The sequence below is a fragment of the Babesia microti genome, chromosome IV (genome assembly GCF_000691945.2).
Source record: "Babesia microti strain RI chromosome IV, complete genome".
NCBI lineage: Eukaryota > Apicomplexa > Aconoidasida > Piroplasmida > Babesiidae > Babesia > Babesia microti.
This window is the reverse complement of record NC_034969.1, coordinates 1607662-1626994: the sequence shown is the minus strand read 5'-3', so window position 1 is coordinate 1626994 and position 19333 is coordinate 1607662. Positions and strand designations below refer to the sequence as shown.

Sequence of the window (19333 nt, the reverse complement as noted above, 5' to 3'; positions counted from 1 at the left end):
CTATCTATGGTATACTAGAATTAGTCATGTTTTATACTTGGTTTTTTATTACCTTTGGTGTTCTTTTCGAACAGAACTAGAGAAAAAAACATACAAACAGCACCAATTACAATGCCTAATACAAATGATATGAATGAAATTGTTATGAACCCAGGATATGCTAACTGGTATATGCGCTTAACTTCATAAAATCCAGATTTGATAAAGAATTTGAACCGAACAAAATAACTCCATTCTTTAGGAACAGGCTATTTTAATCATTAATTACCTTTGATTTAACCTGTTTATAGCCATGCAAAGCGAATTGTTTAAGAGCATCAGCAGTTCTATTATTATTTTCATATTGATAGAAATTTCCATCTTTCAGCAACAAAAGTGTTGGGAAACTTGTAATTCCAAATCTTTTCGCAGTAACACTGTGTTTTGTAGCATCAATTTTTGCTACATTAATTTGTTTGCCCAAAATATTGGCCAACTCATTCCAATCATTCTCCATTGATCTACAATGTCCACACCATGGTGCATAAAACTTGACAAACCATACACCTTAATTAAAAAATTGATACCAGAAGTGCCACCAGAAGAAGCTTGGGTCTTTCTTTCAAAAGTGGAGTCTTCAAGTTCAATGACGAAAGATTTCTTCGACACAGAGTCTACACCCCCCTTACCATTCGTACTAGATGCATCACATAAAGGTGCATTTTTTGTTATTTCAACTAATACACATAATCCGCATAATATATTGCTAAAACCCAATTTCATTTTCGACGAAAAATATGTGCATATGCTGGTCCCCACAAGATATTATTTTTCTCCAAACGCGGACTACAAATTTTAAAAGTGTTCATAGGGAACTAAATAAGTACGGATGCGTGATGAATAATTAACAAGTTTAACAGCTAATAATCCCAGTACCAAGGCTTGGCCAGGGGTATATGCGTGTCTTGCCTCCAATCAGCGCGAGTAGTTGGATACCAATTATCACGCAGTGGCCCCTTTCTCTCGGGCCCAAATTTAGCCTTTTCATTTTCCGGAGCCATCTTTCCGCCATATGGATCAACGCGCTTAAATGATTGCCTGCCCCTCCATGCAACATGTTTATCCATATTCCAAACTGCGGTTCTCGGGGGCAGTTCGAAGCTGCAAACTTGAGACATACCAACGCCATCGCCAATCCATCTAATTGCCGCCATGACTTTGTCACCAATAACATACTCGATGAACCTTATGTTCTCAGCCACTTTGCCCTCATTATTTGCAGTGCATATGAACTTATTTTGATATTGGCCTAATATAGCGTAGAACAACACCGTTGACTTATCCATGTTTATCACTCCGATACAAGTACCAGTAGAGTCTACATCAAAATCAGAAACTCCGACAATTTCTTCGTCATTAGTGCGCTTAAGCGTCAACATTGTACATTCAGGCAGTGCTAATCCGCGTTCCCAAGATAAAATGGATATTTTATTTGCTCCAGGGGGGAGTAAAAATGCTACCCTTCCTCTGACAATTTTAATTTTTGCGCCAATATAATCATTAGCACCGAGTTGAGATGATACATCGAATAATGCGGTCTTAATCCATTTCCCCAAATCATTTTGTTTGTACAGTAACAATTCCCCTAGTTTTGTGAGAAGGAATATTTGTCTAGGTCCACACCAAGTAGCAGATACAGTGTTACTAGTATTTTCAAGTACCATCTCTTTAAGCTCGTAACCTGTAATTTCGATTAAATATAAGTCATGCCCTTTAGAAAAGGCATATGCGATATCACCCAATGGAGAAAACTCACATTTAGTTGCGGAGTATGGTAGAATAACAATTCCTGAATTCTTCCAAGTCCCTCCATTCCATCTTAAATCACTACATGAAATTTGAAACCAATGTTCAATTCTTCCGCAACAAAACCCAACCAAAATCGAAATTCCAAGGCTCATACATTGATTTAGTGTAGCAAATGTGACAGTAAACTCTGCAATCATACTAGATTGCTGTTTTGTTAGGGTGAAATGTTGTACAATATCATTTTGAACAGACGTTTCTTTTACGTAACCTAATGTTAAGAATTCCTGTTCATCTTGATTTTTAACATAAGTCAACTGTAGAATGGGTTGGTATGAAGAATCGATATCTGTAGGCTGGAATGATGGATGTTCATCATACTCCTTGATATATTCCTTATTTGTGTTCTGATTTACTGTGGTTAAAATGATTATTCCTTGGTTGTCAGAACTAATGATAGCGGATAAAGAATTGGCCGATGCATCTATAATATGGTCGAATGGTTCAATTTTCCCAGAAATAAATTGTGTGAATTTTACTATAAAATTTATTAAACGAGTTTGGAGAACAGATGATGAAAGGGATAATTCAGAGCGAGAAAGATTGTAATAGCTTTTTGCCAGGGACCAAAAAATAGATAAAAATGACGTTCCACTTGCTTGTGGACAAAATGGCACCCTTCTACGTGGTATATAATCTGGGTTTTGGTCAAGAATTATGGAATTGCCCAGATTCATTAATGCGATTAGTGACACCACACTGGGGCAGCCTAATACAAATCAAATTTTAATATTTTTGAAAGTATCTTGTAGTTATTAGTTATAAATTCTAGGGGTTTCATCCATTATAGTTGAATTTTGTTGCTAATTATGTAAATACATTTTAAGAGGGTTTATATTTTTATGTTATTATTTATGTTCAGGGAAAAAATTTTCCTTCAAAATATAACACTATAACATCAATCTAATTTAGCTATGACATCCAATCATTCGAAATTTTATAATTACATCTCCTCATCGGGTGGCTCGCCAGTATGTAGCAAAATGTTCGAGTGTATGATGGAAGGTATATTTTTGAAGCGTCTCTTCGAGACACTTCGGGAAATATGCTCCGATATTAGTGTAGAATGTAATGGAGATGGTATTACAATGCAAGCTATGGATACCAGTCATATTTCACTTATACACCTAGTTATTCAACCGGACTTTTTTCAACATTATCGTTGTGATTCCCCGTGTACACTTGGATTAAATATCCCTTTCATGCTAAAAGTATTAGCTGTCGTCAAGGAAAGGACAACTGTCTATCTATCTAAAGGAGAATTGGATCATGACGATCCGATTCTTGCCATACGAATTATTGAAAGCGACCTTCCAAATCTGGCTCTGGGTAAAATTAATAACAAATTATTGTGCATTTAATCTAAATTTAGATAAACGAAAACACAAACACTTAAACATATATAATACTTACCTTAATGTTATATTTGTGTGTTGATGATTATTAATCGGTTAATTTAGAAACAGAAAATGAATCATTAGAAATTCAAGTTAAATTGATCGATGTTGAAAAAGAGAGACTGGAAATCCCTGCTTGTGAATATGCAAGCAAATGTACATTGAATTCAAAGAGATTCCAGGAATTTGCTAAATATTTAAATTCAATTGGAGACACAGTTACAGTTTCGATGCACAAGGGCACTATGACATTAGAAGCTGAGGGTGAAGGTGTTAAGGTTACTAAAAATTTTGTTAGTGATGTTGGTGAAGTATGTAAGTGTTATATTTAGGTGCGTATCACATGTGGAGAACCCGTTTCTCAAATATTCGCAACTAGATATTTGGTATTGTTTTCAAAGGCAGCTCTATTAGCTCAAGAAGTATCAATCATGCTTTCACCAGGAATTCCTTTGAGTGTCAAATTTCACTTTTGTGACAAAGCCCGTTATACGAGTACGGATGGGTCCTCACACCCTGTAGGTGGCACTGCATTTATTAACTTTTATCTAGCCCCTAATATTGAAGAATAGATTAAAAATTAATTTATGTCTAGATATATGTTTAATTTATTATATACATAACGAATTATTCATTTCTAACTCACATCTTTTGAAATGACGAGGGTGTACTCTATTGGCGATAGGATTTTAAATTCGGATAAAAGATGTTTTGGGACTGTTAGATGGATAGGAAAATTAAATGTCGAACAAATTAAAATTATTTTGGAGAAATCCGTAAACAACCCCCCCTTTAGAGGTCATTTCCAGGAAAATCTGGAGGATGACACAGAGATGGCTGAGGCTGAGATAGATTCTATAGATCCCGGGGAGAATTATTTAGGAATTGAATGGGATGATGATTTGCAGGGGTTTTGCAATGGTGAAATTGGCGAAGATAAATTATTTGACCCTATTTACTCTATGCTACGGAATCATTATAGGAAGATGTACTCTGAACCACGCCCTGCTAAATTATTGTCATGTTCATTTCTAACTCCATATAGTGTATATACCGAGGAAAAAACATTCGCCCAGGCAGTTTTTGAGCGATATGTTGATGATTTTAACGATGACAACGAAGATCATTCGAATAGTATAGAGTTTGTTGGTAGAGAACAAGCTGTAAATTATTTTAGAGATTTAAACAATTTGAGAATAATAAGCGTAAATAAGTACAACATTTCATCTATTGGAAAACTTGATTATATTAGTTTGCCCAAGTTAAACTGTATTCAGCTGATTGATAATTTGTTTTCATGTTGGACTGAGATAAGTAAGATAGCAAAATTCTCACCTAAATTGAGTAATTTGGATATGAGTGGGAATAAGATGTCACTATTCACTTTCAAACCAGAAGAATGTGAAATATTCTCATCCCTGAAGATTTTATATTTAAATAGAAGTTTTGTACAATTTAACGAATTCGCTACTCTATGTGGATATGGAATGTTTCCTAAATTAGAAGTAATTCAGATGTGCAACAATTACATTTCAACATTAATAATAGATAATTATGATAATCTTCCGGATTTGAAGGTTATAAATTTATCAGACAACTACATCTCAGATATAGAAGGCGTGTTCAAACTTATTCACAACGTTGCCAGTCTTAAGAAATTATTAATAAGTGGGAACAAATTATCTACCATTGGTAATGTAAAACGGCTTGAAAAGTATCAAGGTAAGTTGTTTAAATATTATTTTATGGTATGCCGTATTTTTATATAATCTAATTCCATTCTATTATACCGAATAAATTTATACTAACGTAGTGGAACACCTTGAAGAATTGTATATTGAAAATAATTTAATTAATGATTGGGATATGATCGTATATTTTTCAAAGAGATTCATAAACTTGAAGTGTTTAAGAATAAACGGGAATAATTTAAAAAGTACGACTGAGAATTTGAAGAATGAATGCAGAAATATTTTGGTTTCTTTGTTCCCTAAATTGGAAAATTTGGAGGGCTCTAATATATCTAATATCGATAGAACTAATGCAGAACGTTATTTCATATCAATGGCAAATTCAGGAAATAATTCATATACAATGGTTCAAAATTTGGATCCAAATATTTTAGATAGGCTTGAACAGATTCATGGAAAGAGGGAATGCGTAGATGGAGATTCATTTTTGAAGAAAAATTTTGTAGAACTCATTCTAGTTCCAGATGGTGAACTGTGTGATTTTTCAAAGGGAATTACTAAAAGATCATTTCCAAATGATGCAAAGGTTAAGGATCTCAAGATTGTCTGTTCTAAACTGTTCGGTGTACAATACTCTATGGTCAAATTAACCTACAATGATGGGGTTTGAATTTATTTACTTAGAAAATGCCCATATCTCTGGAACTAGATGATGACTTTGCTCGGATTGATCAGCATGGAATCTGGAATGGCTATATAATACGTGTTCAACACCCCATTCAACTATGAAAAATAGATCCTACCTGTAGAATAATTCATCCATTTTTGATAATGATTAGATCTATTTAGATTTATATTCATAATGTCTGAAGTTTATTCGTTGGAGCCTAGTACTAGAGGTAGAATTATAATCCATACTACACTAGGTGAGTTGGATATTCGACTTTGGAGTACTCAATGCCCAAAAGCATGCAGAAATTTTACTCAATTATGTTTAGAAGGTTATTATGTCGGATGTATTTTTCATAGATTGGTGAAAAACTTTCTAATTCAAACAGGGGATCCCACTGGAACGGGTACAGGTATGGATGATTGTTAATCCAGGCGGAGAATCTGTTTACGGAAAGGGATTTGATAATGAATATCATCCTAGATTAAGATTCCGTTATAGAGGGTTGGTTGGAATGGCTAACGATGGTACAAAATCATCGAATAAATCGCAATTTTTCATTACATTAGACCGCGCAGATTGTTTAAACGATAAATATACCCTTTTTGGAAAAGTTGGAGGGCACACTTTATACAATCTTATAAAAATAGGCTCAATTGAAAATGATAAAAATGATAGACCTTTAAATCCGCCTAAAATTGTTAGGGTTGAGGTATTTTCTATATTCACATAGGTTTTGGAAAATGCATTCAATGACATAGTTCCTAGGCTTTTAGTTATGCATGATGAATCTGAAAATGAAGAAGAAGGGAGTGCAGTGGAACAGAAAGTAGCTAAGGCCTCAAGAAATAAAGCATTACTTTCATTCGATGACGAACCAATGATTGAGTTAAATAAAAAGAAAAGGGTTGATAACTCTAGGGATTTACATGCTGAAAATGTTCATAATCCTGTTACAGATGAACCTCTCACACATATTACAATGAATGAAAATTTTGAACTAAAAGCCACTATAAATTCTCTTAAAGACGAGATTCGGGGTATAATATCGAAGGTAATTGCTATTTTTATTTTAGGGCGAAAAAAAGGAGAAGATTTGCACTCAAAAATATACTAAAAATAAGCATAGGGATAAAGAAAATGTAAGTTATGTTTTCACATAGACTATGGAGAAATTTGACAAATTTGTTAAGAAACTTAAATTTATATCTAAAACAGCAACTGATAGAGAATCAGATGATCCAAATGGTATTTTTAAAATGTTATTTAGATAACTATGCTGATGGCTCTTGGCTTTGCGGAGATGGCTTAGTGTTTTCGGTCGATTCTAGTAGGGTATGCTTTTACTTTTAACTTAGGCGTACGAATTGGATGCTGCTAGAGATACTGTTTGTTTAATTTAATATAGTTGAAAATCATCGATCCGTTGCAATCTAGTGATAATAAATTGGAGGAAATTCGTAAAATTAAAAATCAGGTAATATATTTTTAACTTAAGCGTCTTAAACCATCATTAGGGAGAGCTGGAGCTCTCGAAAAATGGTAATATGTTATATTTTAATTATTCAAAAAAGATTTCGCTTGCGGGTATAATTCTAAAAGCGCATATTTCGCTATCTATAATAGCTATTCATATTGTACCCGAAATAACTAAATATATATAATGGTTAATTAGGGAGTTACTAGTATATCTCGATTGCATTTAACTAAATATGATTTATAAAAGAATATCTCATATGTTATTCATTTTTTCAATTCATTGGGTTTTAATAATTGAAAATATTTCTTGCGAAATATCCGATAGTGCTAGGCGTTTTTTGAGGGCCGTAAAATTGATGCGAATTTCGAAAAGTATAAATGTCAATAGGCCTGGTGAAATTGAAAGTAAATGTGATATTTGGGAAGCATTGCGTTTGTATGGTAAAAGTAAACATGATAGTTCAGATCTGAGAGAACAGAGTCGAATTTTACTGGAACAAATTAGTAAAAAGGCAAAGATTATAGGACCTTCATTAGGTGATTTTAGATCAGATATGGTTGAAAATATGTCAAATTTAGCACTCAGACAAATGGAAATTCTTGATTTAGTGGAACAGGAAAAGGGAATATTAGAAGATGCAGCTCACACTATAAATGGAATATTAAGAAAAACTATTTCCAAGTATAAAATTGCAGTTAAAGAAAAACCTACACGCAATGTAAATGAGGATCATGAAAATAAAAAATATTTATTGATTTCTGATAAACCTTATGAATTTTTGTTTAGGAGTAAACCCCCTTCTTTATCGGATTATGGGAGAAAATCCACTCAAATTGTTGATAAAAATAATATAAGTGCCCTGGGCCATTCCTTAGGAAATAATAAGAGAGGTTTGGGAAATAATAAAAACAATTTGAATTACAAAAGCGATAATGCTACATCTAGTGTTTTAAATTGGAAACGAATTTTCAAAAAAGGTTCTAGTATAGATGAATTATATGATGATGAGAATGCTGAAATGGATGAGTTATATGAGCTAATAGAGAGTTTGGTTTACGGATCTGGAAAGCTGAAATTGTTGTTTGGAGCTTTTGAATTGATTGAAGAAAATGCTAAGGGAGTATTCTCCAGATTATCATGGAATTTGAATGAGAAATTGAATGAGATTAGTGCAAACAAGAGGAATAGTTGATATTGATTGGCAATCAATTAATGGTTTAGTATTTACCATAATTTGTATATTAGTTATAATTTTCTCTAAACAATTTGAATTAATATATAATTAAATGTATGAATGCTGTTAATAACATTTGACCAATAGTGAGGTCTATTATTGGGTGGATATTTGATGTGTATATTATATGAACAACATTGTTCATTTTTAATCAATGGCAAATACAGCTTCTACTAATAATAGAAATGTAAATGAAATTGCTAAATTTAAATTTTTCAAGAAAAGACGGCAGAATTTGCACGCGCATGGCCCTTCTGATTCTAGTAAATTTATTTTAAAATTTAGCTTCATACAATGTGCAACACTCTCAGAGTTTCTCACGTGGAGCAAATTCAAGTGCTGAAAATAGCAGAAATTCTCGTAGAAAAATACTAGACTCTCAGCCTTTGAACTCATTCAAAGGATTTCTCAAAGACTCCGAAGAGAACGATAAAACACAATGCTCTACAAATGAACATAATCTTGATTTATCTGATATCACAGACGATGGTCAAAATAATCTATACCCTAAGCGCCCAAACATTGATCTTCGCAAATGTGTTCCTATATACTACATATCATGGGTAATTACAATTAATTAATTTAGATTCGTGATCAATTATTATACGGAAATTGTAACATATCTATTTCAAATAGTAATGAACGGAAGGTTGAAGAGATTTTGCATTGCCAAAAGATTAAAATTGAGAATTTAAAGAAACATCCTGACATAAATAATAGTAATATTGAAATATTACGTTTGTTATACTCTAGACATATGGCACTTTACAAATCATACTTAAATCTTGTTAGAGAACCTCCTTCTCTAAATAGATTCAGTAGTTTTGCTACTACAAATGGTGTTTATATAAGAATGGTAAAGATGGATGGACAAGGGTCGTCTTTATTTGATTATAACGATATAGATATAGGAAATTTTTCTCAAATTGAAGGTTGTAATTTAACACATGATAGTATCATTGCTAACTTTATTAGAGGGCCATATGATTCATTTGGTTCTCAAGCAGGGACAAATGAATCCAGTTTTTATATTGATGAACATCATGTTGAAGGCCCAACATTTATAAACTCTTCCCATTTACCTTCAAATAAGAGTATACCTATGGAATTTCTTCCTCTTAAAATGTAATGATTTTTTTATTTAGGGGTAAAGAATATTTGGGAGATTGGTGTGAGAGTTGGTATCGCAAAGAAGCTATAGCTCAAAGTTTATGGGATAGGGCAACAAAGGAACTTATTATTGTAAAGGCACTAGTGAATATTCAATCTATTCCTTTGACCGAATTTGAGGTTTTTTTAGTTAATTTAGGGTTTTGATATTTCCAATGTTAGTGCTGGTGAAAGATTTTGGGCACCTTTATACATTGCCGAAAGACTTTGTTACTTAGGTCTTGTATATATTGAAATCCCCTTTTGGCTATTGCCTGGTATTTAAAACTTCATTTAGATTTCTTAAAGGAGTTATATGAGAAAGAAAATAATATTCAGGGAAGTCTATCGGAGCTTCCTTCGGAATATTTTTTTGAGATTGCGTATGCTTTTATGTCCCATTCATTATTGTAAGATCATCTTCATTTAGTAAAAGAATTTGTTTCCCTCCATCAAAAACAAAATTATCTGAGCAGACAATCTTCATTGTTATTTCAAAAGCATCTGGTATTGTAGAAGATATTAAGGAATGCCGCGAAAATAAAATTCGTGCATGTAAGAAGAATACATAACTCAGTTATATCAACCTTAAAGTCTCAAAACGTGTTTACAATGCAAAATCTGCAATTTTCTGAAACATATATATTGTAAGATTTTAATTAAATTAGATCGCAATTTTTAGGGGCATTTTGGCCGCCAACAATTAAATATACAACGCAATCTGATGCTAAGCATTGGAAAGAACATTTTAAAGAGTTAACTAAGCAATTGAAAGATATTGTAATGAAAAATAGTTAATTATACCAGTAGTACAGCGTTTATGCATCCATCAATGTCAGGATTATTTGTTACCTGGGCGTATTTAGCCCAAACTACATTTCCAGTTTGAGTAACTAGACCCAGGTCACTAACATTTACTTCAATAATTGTTCCTTTAGTTATTATCCCAAGGGATGTATATAGGGTGGATTGTGGGTTCTTTTTAACTCCAACAATATCGAGATAGAATGTAGTTTTAAGTTCTGGATGCGTAACATGAGCTCGTTTAAATCGAAGTCCAGTAGGGCGAATGAATCTGAAATTGATAATGTAATACCTTTCGAATTTGGGAGGTTTTCGGGTGAAATCTTGAGGTACAAAACTTGCTTTGTCGATTAAACGTTTCCAGGCTTTCTTCTTTCTCTTTCCTGTCTTTATAACTCTGAACATTTCATATTCACTCATAGCTTTAACTTTTGGTAAAGGGACTTGCCATTTTCCAGCTCTTTCCTTCCTTTTTTGTTTAATCATATTACTAAGAATCTTGGTTAAATATAATTACCTTTGTTCTGTTGACATCATTTCTACCAAGCAAATAAGCGGGAATCGGTGCCTCATCATTTTTAGTGACTTGAATTTTACCTTCCGATTCAGCAAGCGATTTTATACTATATGTATTCATACTTACTTCCTTTTCAATTCTACCTTTTCCGTGTATCTCTTGCGATTTCGTATCTTAGCTTTGATGCCACATAGACTCTGTGATTTTTGACTTTCCTTGTGAACAGACCTTGCCATACGCTTACGACTAAATTTAAGTTATAACTCACGTCCTTTTTTCATGGTCAAACCTACGACCATAATGTTTGATATGCCTTTCAATATAATCGTTTTGAGGCATTATACTAATATTGGGTGGATATGCTACAATATACAAAATTTACAAAATTAATCATCATTGTCACTGTCTCCACCGAAGATGGCCTTAAATAAGTAAAAGTAATACCTTAAATAGTTCATCTGGCGGTATTGCCTTTTCATTGTCAATAACAATATTTTCATCAATTTCAGGAGTTATATCCTCCCTATTATACTGTATTCCAGTATGCGAAAGTTCTCTTTGCTTATAGCTTGTATCTCTTAATTTATGCGAATTATCTACAACTTTTAGTTTGAATTTTTTGAATAATGATTGGTCGAAGGAGAAATCTACAATACTTCGCCCCCCTCTCTTTTCAACCTTAGTGTCTGTGCTTACTCCTTGTTTTACAAATTCAATTCTATTAACCAATTTTGAATAAGTTTCTTGCAATTTTTGCATTTCATCTAATCCATCCACCTCTAAGGGAATTTGATCTGACTGAGGTTCCTCTAAAGGTCTCCAGTTACCCATAATCTTCAACATCTTTTCAAAATCTTCTTCGCTGTCATCTACATGCTTACCATTAAATGAATCAGGAACTGTAATATATGATGAAATAGGAGTGTTGTTTTCATCTTTAACTTCAACAAACTCTAATTTATATTCTAATCTTTTATTTATATCCTCTAAAGATGGAGCGTCATTATCCAAACCCATATGATAGTATTCTAATCCACTACACCCATATTCATCAAATTCACTATTAGATCTTTTTAATATAGTTTTTTGATTATATCCGATACCTGAAAAGTCTCCTTTCCTCCTCGTAAACAATTCGGCTGTGTGTTCTTTCATATTTGAAGGTAATTGTGGTCCAATTATCTTTTTCTTTTGAGGTTTAGCAAGTTTAGATAACCATTTAATTTTAGATAAAAGATTAGAACCTGAAATTAGAAATAAAATACCAAATGAGTTTGATTTAATCTCAAACAGTTTATCTAACTCATCGACCGATTGAAAGAATTCGTTTGATATTTTCAAAATAGTTACGTTCTAAATAAATAAAAACTAACATCCTCATCATCCATAAAGTCTTCTGCAGTTTGAACAACATGTTCAGTTCTAGAAGTTCTAGAGCTCTTAAAGGATTTTGGCGCCCATCCTAAGTATAATTGCGTGTATAAAAAACATTAAGAAATAACTAAATACCTTCCTTAGAACCAACAGTATTTTTATATCCAGCGGCAAAACCTCCAGTAAATGCTCCATGCATAGAAATTCGCTCTTTCTCTCCCCTCCTGAGCTGTCTAACTTGAGCAATGACGTCAAACTTCCTATCCTCAGTTTTGGAGACCTTCCTCCCTATTATTAATTAGTAAAATTACCCCTAACCTGACCTAAATCATGATTAGTGAGGGGAGTTCCTAGGAAACTACAACTAGTACGTTCAACGGACATTAAGCCACACAATTATACAAAACTCTCTGAGACGTGATTATCCGTTTCACAAAAATTTTCATTTGTATGAATATGCGATACAAGTTGTTTTCTATCGACTAATTCTGATGAACTTCCAGAAAAATTCCGGCTTTTAGTGAGCAAAAAAGATTCCTTGGAGAGAGAATAGTAACGTCTAAGCCAAGGGTGGGCAAGGGCTGATTTAAGCTTTAACAAACCTTGCTTAGCAGTCATTCTTTTTAGGGGATCTCTCTCTAATAATCCAAAAATGAAACTTTTTGCTTCGGTCGATAGACGTTTATATCTTTCATAACTTTGGTTGAATGGCTTGTTAAGTATTGTTGTCTACGTAAAATAAACTATGACCTTTAACTTTTCAAAATCATTTTCCATATAAGGATACTTTCCAGTTAGAATTAAATATGTTAAAACTCCTAACGCCCACATATCAGAAGGAAGACCATATTTTTGCCTGAATAATAAAAATATATACTCTAGGACTTCTGGTGAAATGTAATGAATTGATCCACAAAAAACATGTAAAAAACTTCCTTTAGGAACCTAAATTAAGCATTCGATACATGTGAGGCCATTCCAAAATCTATTAATGTAAGTGAATTTGCCATATGTTTACTTTTAAATAAAAAGTTTTCGGCCTATATTAAAAAATTGAAAACCTTAATATCCCTATGTACTATTCCAAGATCATGTAAATGTGCAATTGCACAACAAGCTTGTTTTATAACAATAATTGCATCAGTTTCTGTTGAAAAAGTGTTATCTACGATCCGATCAAATAATTCTCCTCCTTCACAGTAATCAATTATCTGAATATAAAGTACAGTACCATGTAGCAATGTTGTTTATCCTCAAAAAATGTGAATGCCTGAATTATATTTTCATGGCCTTAATTAAATAGTACTAACGAATTGTTTGCAAGTTCCAAACCTCGTTTTTAAACATCAACTCTCTTGTTCTATTTGCATCATTCGAATTCTGCAGTAGTAAATTATCAGAAATTTTCGATTCACCCAAACTAAAAAGTCCATTTTTACCAAAAACACTCTGTGGAGACGATTTTTTAATCATTTTGACAGCATATTTCTGTCCTGTCTTCTTATGAATACATTCTCTAACGGTTCTAAATGATGTTAATATTACCCAAAGCTTCCATTCCCAAGCTTCTTTCCCATTCTAAAATCGCGTAGTCTCCAGCTAACAGTTAATTTGGTATATTTTTCTCTGTGATCTATAGAAATCGGGAGATTTAAATCAGAGACTTCATCTTCAAGAGCATAATCATCGTATAAATCATATTCCCACCATAATTGCGCAGACCTCCTTTTAGCAGTCCCACAATAGCAACCCATAATGTTTATAATGTATTAGTGGATGCTCCATTTGATTTATCATAAAAACCGTCGTAAATTGGTGGAAGATCATGCCAGAGGCATTGTTAGTAGAGTGGGGGTTAGCATGATACATTCACCATCCCATCAACACTGAGACACAAATATTTATGAAATCATTTATGGGATGGTTCTCTTCAGAGATGTTCATCATTTTAGGGTAGTTTTTAAGAATTGGACTATTGCAGGATCTGATAAACGTCTACAAGATTTTCTTTTCCAGAAAAGTTATAAGAAATGGTACAACGATCCTACTGCCTACCCTTATTGGTTTCTTTCCTTTGTGTGCATTGGTATTACTCTAGGGATGGGTTATAGAACTGCAGTCTGTCACCCTGATGTATCGTAAGCTTATTTTTTTTAATCCAGATTTCGTCATGAAAATCAGGTTAAATACCATATCGATCGTAAAATACATAATATGTATGCTATACCATTTTACAATACTACTATCAAGTAATTAATTTAATTATTCAGAAATTTTGCACTTTTGTTCACTGGTTCTTTTGTTGATAATGAGCATGATTATGCATCTGCACATCCTTGGAGTAAGATATTGATAATTTTAGATTGCAGGCCAGAACGCGGGAAATATTATGCTAGATTTCCATTTATATTTAGCGCACCTAAATACTTTGTAGATGAGCCGGATTATGAAAATACGTTGCATTCCCATGTAGAGAATAGATACAAGGTAAAGATACTTTTTGACTAAGGAATTGGGTTATTATGGTGTTAATAATTAAAATTGTTTGTCTAAACAGGGAAACCTTTCTAGATGGATTCTTTGGTTGGGATCATGATAGCTTACGATTGAATTATTAATCATAGGATCTGATTGTGTATATTCTTTGTCAACGTATGTGCTTCTTTTTGCGTCCAATCTTGTATTTTGAAGTGCACTTTGTTCGAGCGGATATGGATCTGGTTGTTTTACAGACACTGAATATAATTTTATCTTAGTTTATATTTCAACTGGGGCAAAAATGTCTAATAAAAAATTGTAAATTTCGTTGTTACGTCTGCACAAATAATATCATGCTTCTATGTTAGGTATGGTGCCTGGATAGTTCTATGTTTAGAATTTATTGTACAATCCCATGAGCGCTTGGCGAGTTCTATGATAAACAATTCGCATCCTTTTGCAAGGAGGGCAGGGGCATCAGCTGAAACCATCCATCTATAGATGAGATAGGCGTGTTGATTGAATTTAATGAAAATGATAAAACATAGACCATTACTACCCTAGCCTGATCGTCCTCCTTCATAATTTTTTTTCTTGTTATTGGTAGGTTGTTTCCTCTACATAGTCTTGTGCTGTATAATGTGTGCGGTAGTAAATGCCTTTACAAACGACAGTTTCCACAGTTAGTCTTTATATACAAAAATTAGTATTGGAAGATCTTATATCCATGATTAGAATTGTCAACCTAAGTGGAATTTAGTCTAATTATTGCACGACCCCATGAAACAAGCCTACGTGGTGCTTTAGTTCATAGTTAATATAATGGTTAGAGCGATTGAGTCATTATGACTGGATTTATAAAAATTTCCAGGAGGTTTGCAAGTAATTTGCATAATGAATTAAAGAGGAATAACAAGGTACCTGCTGCATCTGAATTCCCTCTTTACCATAATGCTTTCGACAGAGTTGATCACCCTGTTCTTTGGGAATTCGATAAGACATCACATAAAAAGCCTCCGGCTGTAAGTGTAAATGATCTACTGATTCCAAATGCTCACGGGCACACTTTTGATCACTATGGAGAAAATTATTACGCACATTACTCGTTACAATTTGAACCTACATTTCCACCCACACCAGACCTGTCCAAAGGTCAATTGATTTCAGGAGCAAATTTCACTAGGACTAGTGGTTGGCACACAGAAGGTGAACCTGCTATAGTTTCGGTTGGAAGATTATCTCCAGATAATCAGCGCCCAATAGGTTACTCTGAAAATGTACCTATTCCAGATTCTAAAAACTCGGATAGTTTTCCTGATTTTAGGGATTATAGAACTCCTAATCATGGACCTACCAAAAAGCAAGCTTTCCATTTAGCTACCGCTGGTGCAATGTTTATTGGCATGGCTATGGTTCGCTCTTTTATCTGTAAAACTATACATTATTTTTATATTGCAAAGGATGTTTCCGCTTTTGGTTCATTGGAAGTATCGGTTGGCCAAATGGTCCCCGGTGAACAAATTACTGTAAAATGGAGATCTAAACCAGTTTTTATAAAAAGAAGAACGCTTGAGGAGATTAAAACCGCCAGGCTTGTTTTGTTTTTAATTCAGAGAGGATGACAAATTAATTGATACTATGAGGGATCCACAGCTAGATTCTGAGCGGGCTCCAAATCCGGAGTGGTTGGTAAATATTGGAATTTGTACCCATCTTGGATGTATTCCAGTTTCAGGTGGAAGTTATGGGGGATTTTTTTGTCCTTGCCACGGATCACACTATGATTCGTCGGGTATGTTCCTTATATAACATTAGGCAGAATTCGTGAAGGGCCAGCGCCAGCAAATCTAGAAATTCCTCCGTATACTTTTATTGATGATAGTACTATAAAGCTTGGATAATATTAGAACTTATAATTTATCTTAAAATTGTAATTTCAGTAAACTATATTGTAGCGTTTGTTATTATTCATTAGTATTCAAGTCTTTTTTTTGTGTTCATGTTAAAACGTTATAAGACGCCGTGGGTTTGTCTAAATTATATTTGTAATAATATTTTATAGTATTTATATATCTTACTGATTTAAAGATAACATTTAAACCTGCGGAATAATATGCACATACAAATGATTGATTTAACAACACTGGTTGCAAAGCATTTGCATTATTTAATATAATTTTGATTATAAAGTGGAATATTTAGTATTTATCACAATATTATATCAATTTATAATAGTATATGTATCTTTTGCTTATTCAAATGATATCAATGTGCAAGTGATAGGTGTCCCAAACTAAGAGATTATATGCTAACATATTATATTTAAACTAAAGAAGTGTGCTATATATCAAAAATGCCATTATATTTCATGATTGCGATTGTGCATTTATAAAAGTAAATTCTATAGCTGAGGCATATGTATATTTATATTCATTATTCAAACTCACTAACCATATATATTATTATAAACAACACAAATATAAATAAATATTTATGCATATGTCATATATTTAGCTAAATTGCATACTTAGTCAAACATCGCATGTATTTAATCATACTATCAAATGCAATACTAAATCGAGCAAATTTATATAGATAAATATATATATATATATGTTGTGCAATTTTATAGATATAAAGTAGATAGGGAATTTTTACTAAAAATAATGATACCGTAAAATAACATTAATTTAGTACGGTGTTATACATTAAAGAGTCTTAGTATTGAGTAATGCCTCAAGTTCATCAACTATTTTTTTATCTTCAAAGCTGAGAACCATAACTGTGGACTGTCCGATGATTGAAATTTTGAGCAAAATCGGAATGTCATTAGGTTTGGATATAACCGCTGCCATTATATTATTTGAATGTATTTCGAATGTATTGTTGGATTTTTTAATTAGTAGTGTGTGATTCTTCGTGTCATATTTGATTTTGCACTCTGCGAAAGTGGCATTTTTGTTTGCTAGATTAATTATATCTTACCTGTAATAATGTAGACAGTAGAATTTATCCCTCTTTGGGTGATACTCCTCCTTTTATTATTACCTTTCTCCTTATTCTTCGCATTAGTTTCTTCACTTGATACCTTTTCAGGGCTCGCGTTTTTATTACTATTATCCGTAGACTCTACTCTTATTGATTCACCGATCCCTCCATTATCAGTAGATTTAGTTATCCCGTCACTAGTATGTTCATCGCTATTAGTTTTACACTCCAATTTTGGCCTAACTTCGAGTGTTTGCTTTTTGTTATTACCCTCTTCCGACATAGCTACACCATCAACCTTTTTATGCGATTCGCCTGTTGCAATCGGCAACTCATTAGTTTCCAATGGCAGAATTGAGTTGTCATTTTCTATTGGCGGTTCAATTTCAATTGAATCTTTAGTGCCTGAATCTTTAACAGCAGAAGTGTTTGCACCGTCTTTAATTATAGATACATTTTTATCAGTTGTATCCGATATATTTTTAATCAATTGTTCGTTAACTATAGAAGACTCCTTAACTGTTTCATCATCAACATTATCCAAATTTTTTGTTGATTTTATTGAAAGTTTTTTGACAATATCACTTTTAAGTTCCTCTGAAGTACAGTCAACTACAATCTGTTTATCATTAGTTTCTGATAAATCTATGGATTTACCAAAACTTTCACTAGTTTTTAATGAATCTTTTATTATATTACCGCAAGTTGTTTCTCCAGTTTTAATTTTATCTTGAGTTACGCCAATTACTTGGTTATATTGTTCGAGTTTCTCAATATTTTTTTGAGCAACGTGTTTGCCAATTTCACTGACAGTCTCAACATTCCCAGTCATGGTCTCTTCAACCTTATTATCCAAAGCACCGTCATTTTGACTATTGTACACTTCGGATGAAAGATGGTTTAGTTTGGATGAGATTATTCTGGACGATTTTATGAACAATTCAGGTGTACATTTGTCAGTTTGATCATACACATATGTGTTGTATTTTTTGCATTCTAATGACAATTCATCTTCTTTACCGCAATTTGCATCATAATTTACCTGTTTTTTATAGTCTTCCCTTTCATTTTCATGTGACATATTGTCTATTTTGGATACATTTATCTCAGTTTTCACACCTTCAAGTTTTGCTATATCCGAGGTAGATTGAAGCAACTTAAGTTTTTCATCCGTTTTATTGACAAATAGATTAAAATGACCATCATAAATGCAAGATTCATCAGTATCAGAGTCTATTGGATGCAAGATATCGTAATAAATGCATTGCAGATTGTGTAATTCTACAACTTGATGATTCAAATAACAGTCTGTTTTGAAATCATTTGGCTCACCAAAGTCTACCGATTGTAAATCAGCAAATTCATCATTATAACAGTCAATTTCATCAATTGACATATCCCTTAGTTTGCAATTAAATACTAGAGAATCGAACAACTCTTTTAGGGTACAACTTTGAGCTTGTTGCAAAATGGTGTAATCAAACTCATTATCATATAACTCATTTAAAACTGTTTCTACCATATCGTTCATAATGTTTTCATCATCAATATTACAATTATCACCATTTTGGCAATTTCTCGTGGATACATCGTGTTGCGATTTTATGTGTAGATAATCTACACTGCATGGATCATTTTCCATCAATAAATCATTATGATTTTAACTAAAAGTTATCTTTAAGGCATTGAAACCGGCAATTACTCAT

General features: G+C 32.9%; 14 protein-coding genes across 14 annotated transcripts; 7 read left to right on the top strand and 7 right to left on the bottom strand.

Moving 5' to 3' along the window:
• Positions 1–20: 20 nt before the first annotated feature.
• On the bottom strand, positions 21–762 carry BmR1_04g09385 (Thioredoxin domain-containing protein; the record flags this gene model as incomplete). The annotated part of the gene is made up of 3 exons (XM_012795002.1): positions 21–248; positions 269–546; positions 567–762. The coding sequence occupies 3 exons, from the start codon at positions 760–762 to the stop codon at positions 21–23; spliced, it is 702 nt and encodes a 233-aa protein (XP_012650456.1).
• Positions 763–899: 137 nt separating this feature from the next.
• On the bottom strand, positions 900–2522 carry BmR1_04g09380 (hypothetical protein; the record flags this gene model as incomplete). Its single annotated transcript, XM_012795001.1, has 1 exon — positions 900–2522. One exon carries the CDS (start codon positions 2520–2522, stop codon positions 900–902), a length of 1623 nt encoding a protein of 540 aa, XP_012650455.1.
• A 306-nt stretch (positions 2523–2828) lies between these two features.
• BmR1_04g09375 (proliferating cell nuclear antigen) lies at positions 2829–3814 on the top strand (the record flags this gene model as incomplete). Its single annotated transcript, XM_012795000.1, has 3 exons — positions 2829–3174; positions 3306–3553; positions 3575–3814. 3 exons carry the CDS (start codon positions 2829–2831, stop codon positions 3812–3814), a joined length of 834 nt encoding a protein of 277 aa, XP_012650454.1.
• An 84-nt stretch (positions 3815–3898) lies between these two features.
• BmR1_04g09370 (dynein light chain 1, axonemal) lies at positions 3899–5722 on the top strand (the record flags this gene model as incomplete). Its single annotated transcript, XM_012794999.1, has 3 exons — positions 3899–4964; positions 5056–5597; positions 5618–5722. The coding sequence occupies 3 exons, from the start codon at positions 3899–3901 to the stop codon at positions 5720–5722; spliced, it is 1713 nt and encodes a 570-aa protein (XP_012650453.1).
• Positions 5723–5795: 73 nt separating this feature from the next.
• Positions 5796–7149, top strand: BmR1_04g09365 (peptidyl-prolyl cis-trans isomerase SDCCAG10; the record flags this gene model as incomplete). Its single annotated transcript, XM_021482780.1, has 9 exons — positions 5796–6015; positions 6038–6315; positions 6337–6657; positions 6680–6745; positions 6767–6851; positions 6874–6938; positions 6962–6991; positions 7012–7080; positions 7102–7149. The coding sequence occupies 9 exons, from the start codon at positions 5796–5798 to the stop codon at positions 7147–7149; spliced, it is 1182 nt and encodes a 393-aa protein (XP_021337940.1).
• Positions 7316–8275, top strand: BmR1_04g09360 (hypothetical protein; the record flags this gene model as incomplete). Its single annotated transcript, XM_012794997.1, has 1 exon — positions 7316–8275. One exon carries the CDS (start codon positions 7316–7318, stop codon positions 8273–8275), a length of 960 nt encoding a protein of 319 aa, XP_012650451.1.
• A 196-nt stretch (positions 8276–8471) lies between these two features.
• BmR1_04g09355 (conserved Plasmodium protein, unknown function) lies at positions 8472–10264 on the top strand (the record flags this gene model as incomplete). The annotated part of the gene is given in 9 exon segments (XM_012794996.1): positions 8472–8580; positions 8603–8880; positions 8904–9442; positions 9463–9607; positions 9627–9744; positions 9765–9876; positions 9897–10021; positions 10044–10113; positions 10135–10264. The coding sequence occupies 9 exon segments, from the start codon at positions 8472–8474 to the stop codon at positions 10262–10264; spliced, it is 1626 nt and encodes a 541-aa protein (XP_012650450.1).
• BmR1_04g09350 (NSA2, ribosome biogenesis protein NSA2) lies at positions 10265–11126 on the bottom strand (the record flags this gene model as incomplete). The annotated part of the gene is given in 5 exon segments (XM_021482779.1): positions 10265–10541; positions 10563–10768; positions 10788–10893; positions 10914–11033; positions 11056–11126. The coding sequence occupies 5 exon segments, from the start codon at positions 11124–11126 to the stop codon at positions 10265–10267; spliced, it is 780 nt and encodes a 259-aa protein (XP_021337212.1).
• Positions 11127–11173: 47 nt separating this feature from the next.
• BmR1_04g09345 (G patch domain-containing protein 1 homolog) lies at positions 11174–12545 on the bottom strand (the record flags this gene model as incomplete). Its single annotated transcript, XM_021482778.1, has 6 exons — positions 11174–11209; positions 11232–12031; positions 12053–12140; positions 12161–12249; positions 12297–12449; positions 12473–12545. The coding sequence occupies 6 exons, from the start codon at positions 12543–12545 to the stop codon at positions 11174–11176; spliced, it is 1239 nt and encodes a 412-aa protein (XP_021337939.1).
• A 12-nt stretch (positions 12546–12557) lies between these two features.
• Positions 12558–13915, bottom strand: BmR1_04g09340 (Protein tyrosine kinase; the record flags this gene model as incomplete). Its single annotated transcript, XM_021482777.1, has 9 exons — positions 12558–12742; positions 12764–12890; positions 12912–13017; positions 13039–13106; positions 13127–13201; positions 13223–13372; positions 13393–13451; positions 13472–13686; positions 13707–13915. 9 exons carry the CDS (start codon positions 13913–13915, stop codon positions 12558–12560), a joined length of 1194 nt encoding a protein of 397 aa, XP_021337938.1.
• BmR1_04g09335 (conserved Plasmodium protein, unknown function) lies at positions 14082–14700 on the top strand (the record flags this gene model as incomplete). Its single annotated transcript, XM_021482775.1, has 5 exons — positions 14082–14299; positions 14324–14410; positions 14432–14502; positions 14524–14648; positions 14671–14700. The coding sequence occupies 5 exons, from the start codon at positions 14082–14084 to the stop codon at positions 14698–14700; spliced, it is 531 nt and encodes a 176-aa protein (XP_021337937.1).
• On the bottom strand, positions 14697–15222 carry BmR1_04g09330 (hypothetical protein; the record flags this gene model as incomplete). Its single annotated transcript, XM_012794991.1, has 2 exons — positions 14697–14896; positions 15084–15222. The coding sequence occupies 2 exons, from the start codon at positions 15220–15222 to the stop codon at positions 14697–14699; spliced, it is 339 nt and encodes a 112-aa protein (XP_012650445.1).
• Positions 15223–15484: 262 nt separating this feature from the next.
• Positions 15485–16540, top strand: BmR1_04g09325 (ubiquinol-cytochrome c reductase iron-sulfur subunit; the record flags this gene model as incomplete). Its single annotated transcript, XM_012794990.1, has 3 exons — positions 15485–16234; positions 16257–16431; positions 16455–16540. 3 exons carry the CDS (start codon positions 15485–15487, stop codon positions 16538–16540), a joined length of 1011 nt encoding a protein of 336 aa, XP_012650444.1.
• On the bottom strand, positions 17348–19269 carry BmR1_04g09320 (hypothetical protein; the record flags this gene model as incomplete). Its single annotated transcript, XM_012794989.1, has 2 exons — positions 17348–17604; positions 17625–19269. The coding sequence occupies 2 exons, from the start codon at positions 19267–19269 to the stop codon at positions 17348–17350; spliced, it is 1902 nt and encodes a 633-aa protein (XP_012650443.1).
• Between the last annotated feature and the right edge of the window lie 64 nt (positions 19270–19333).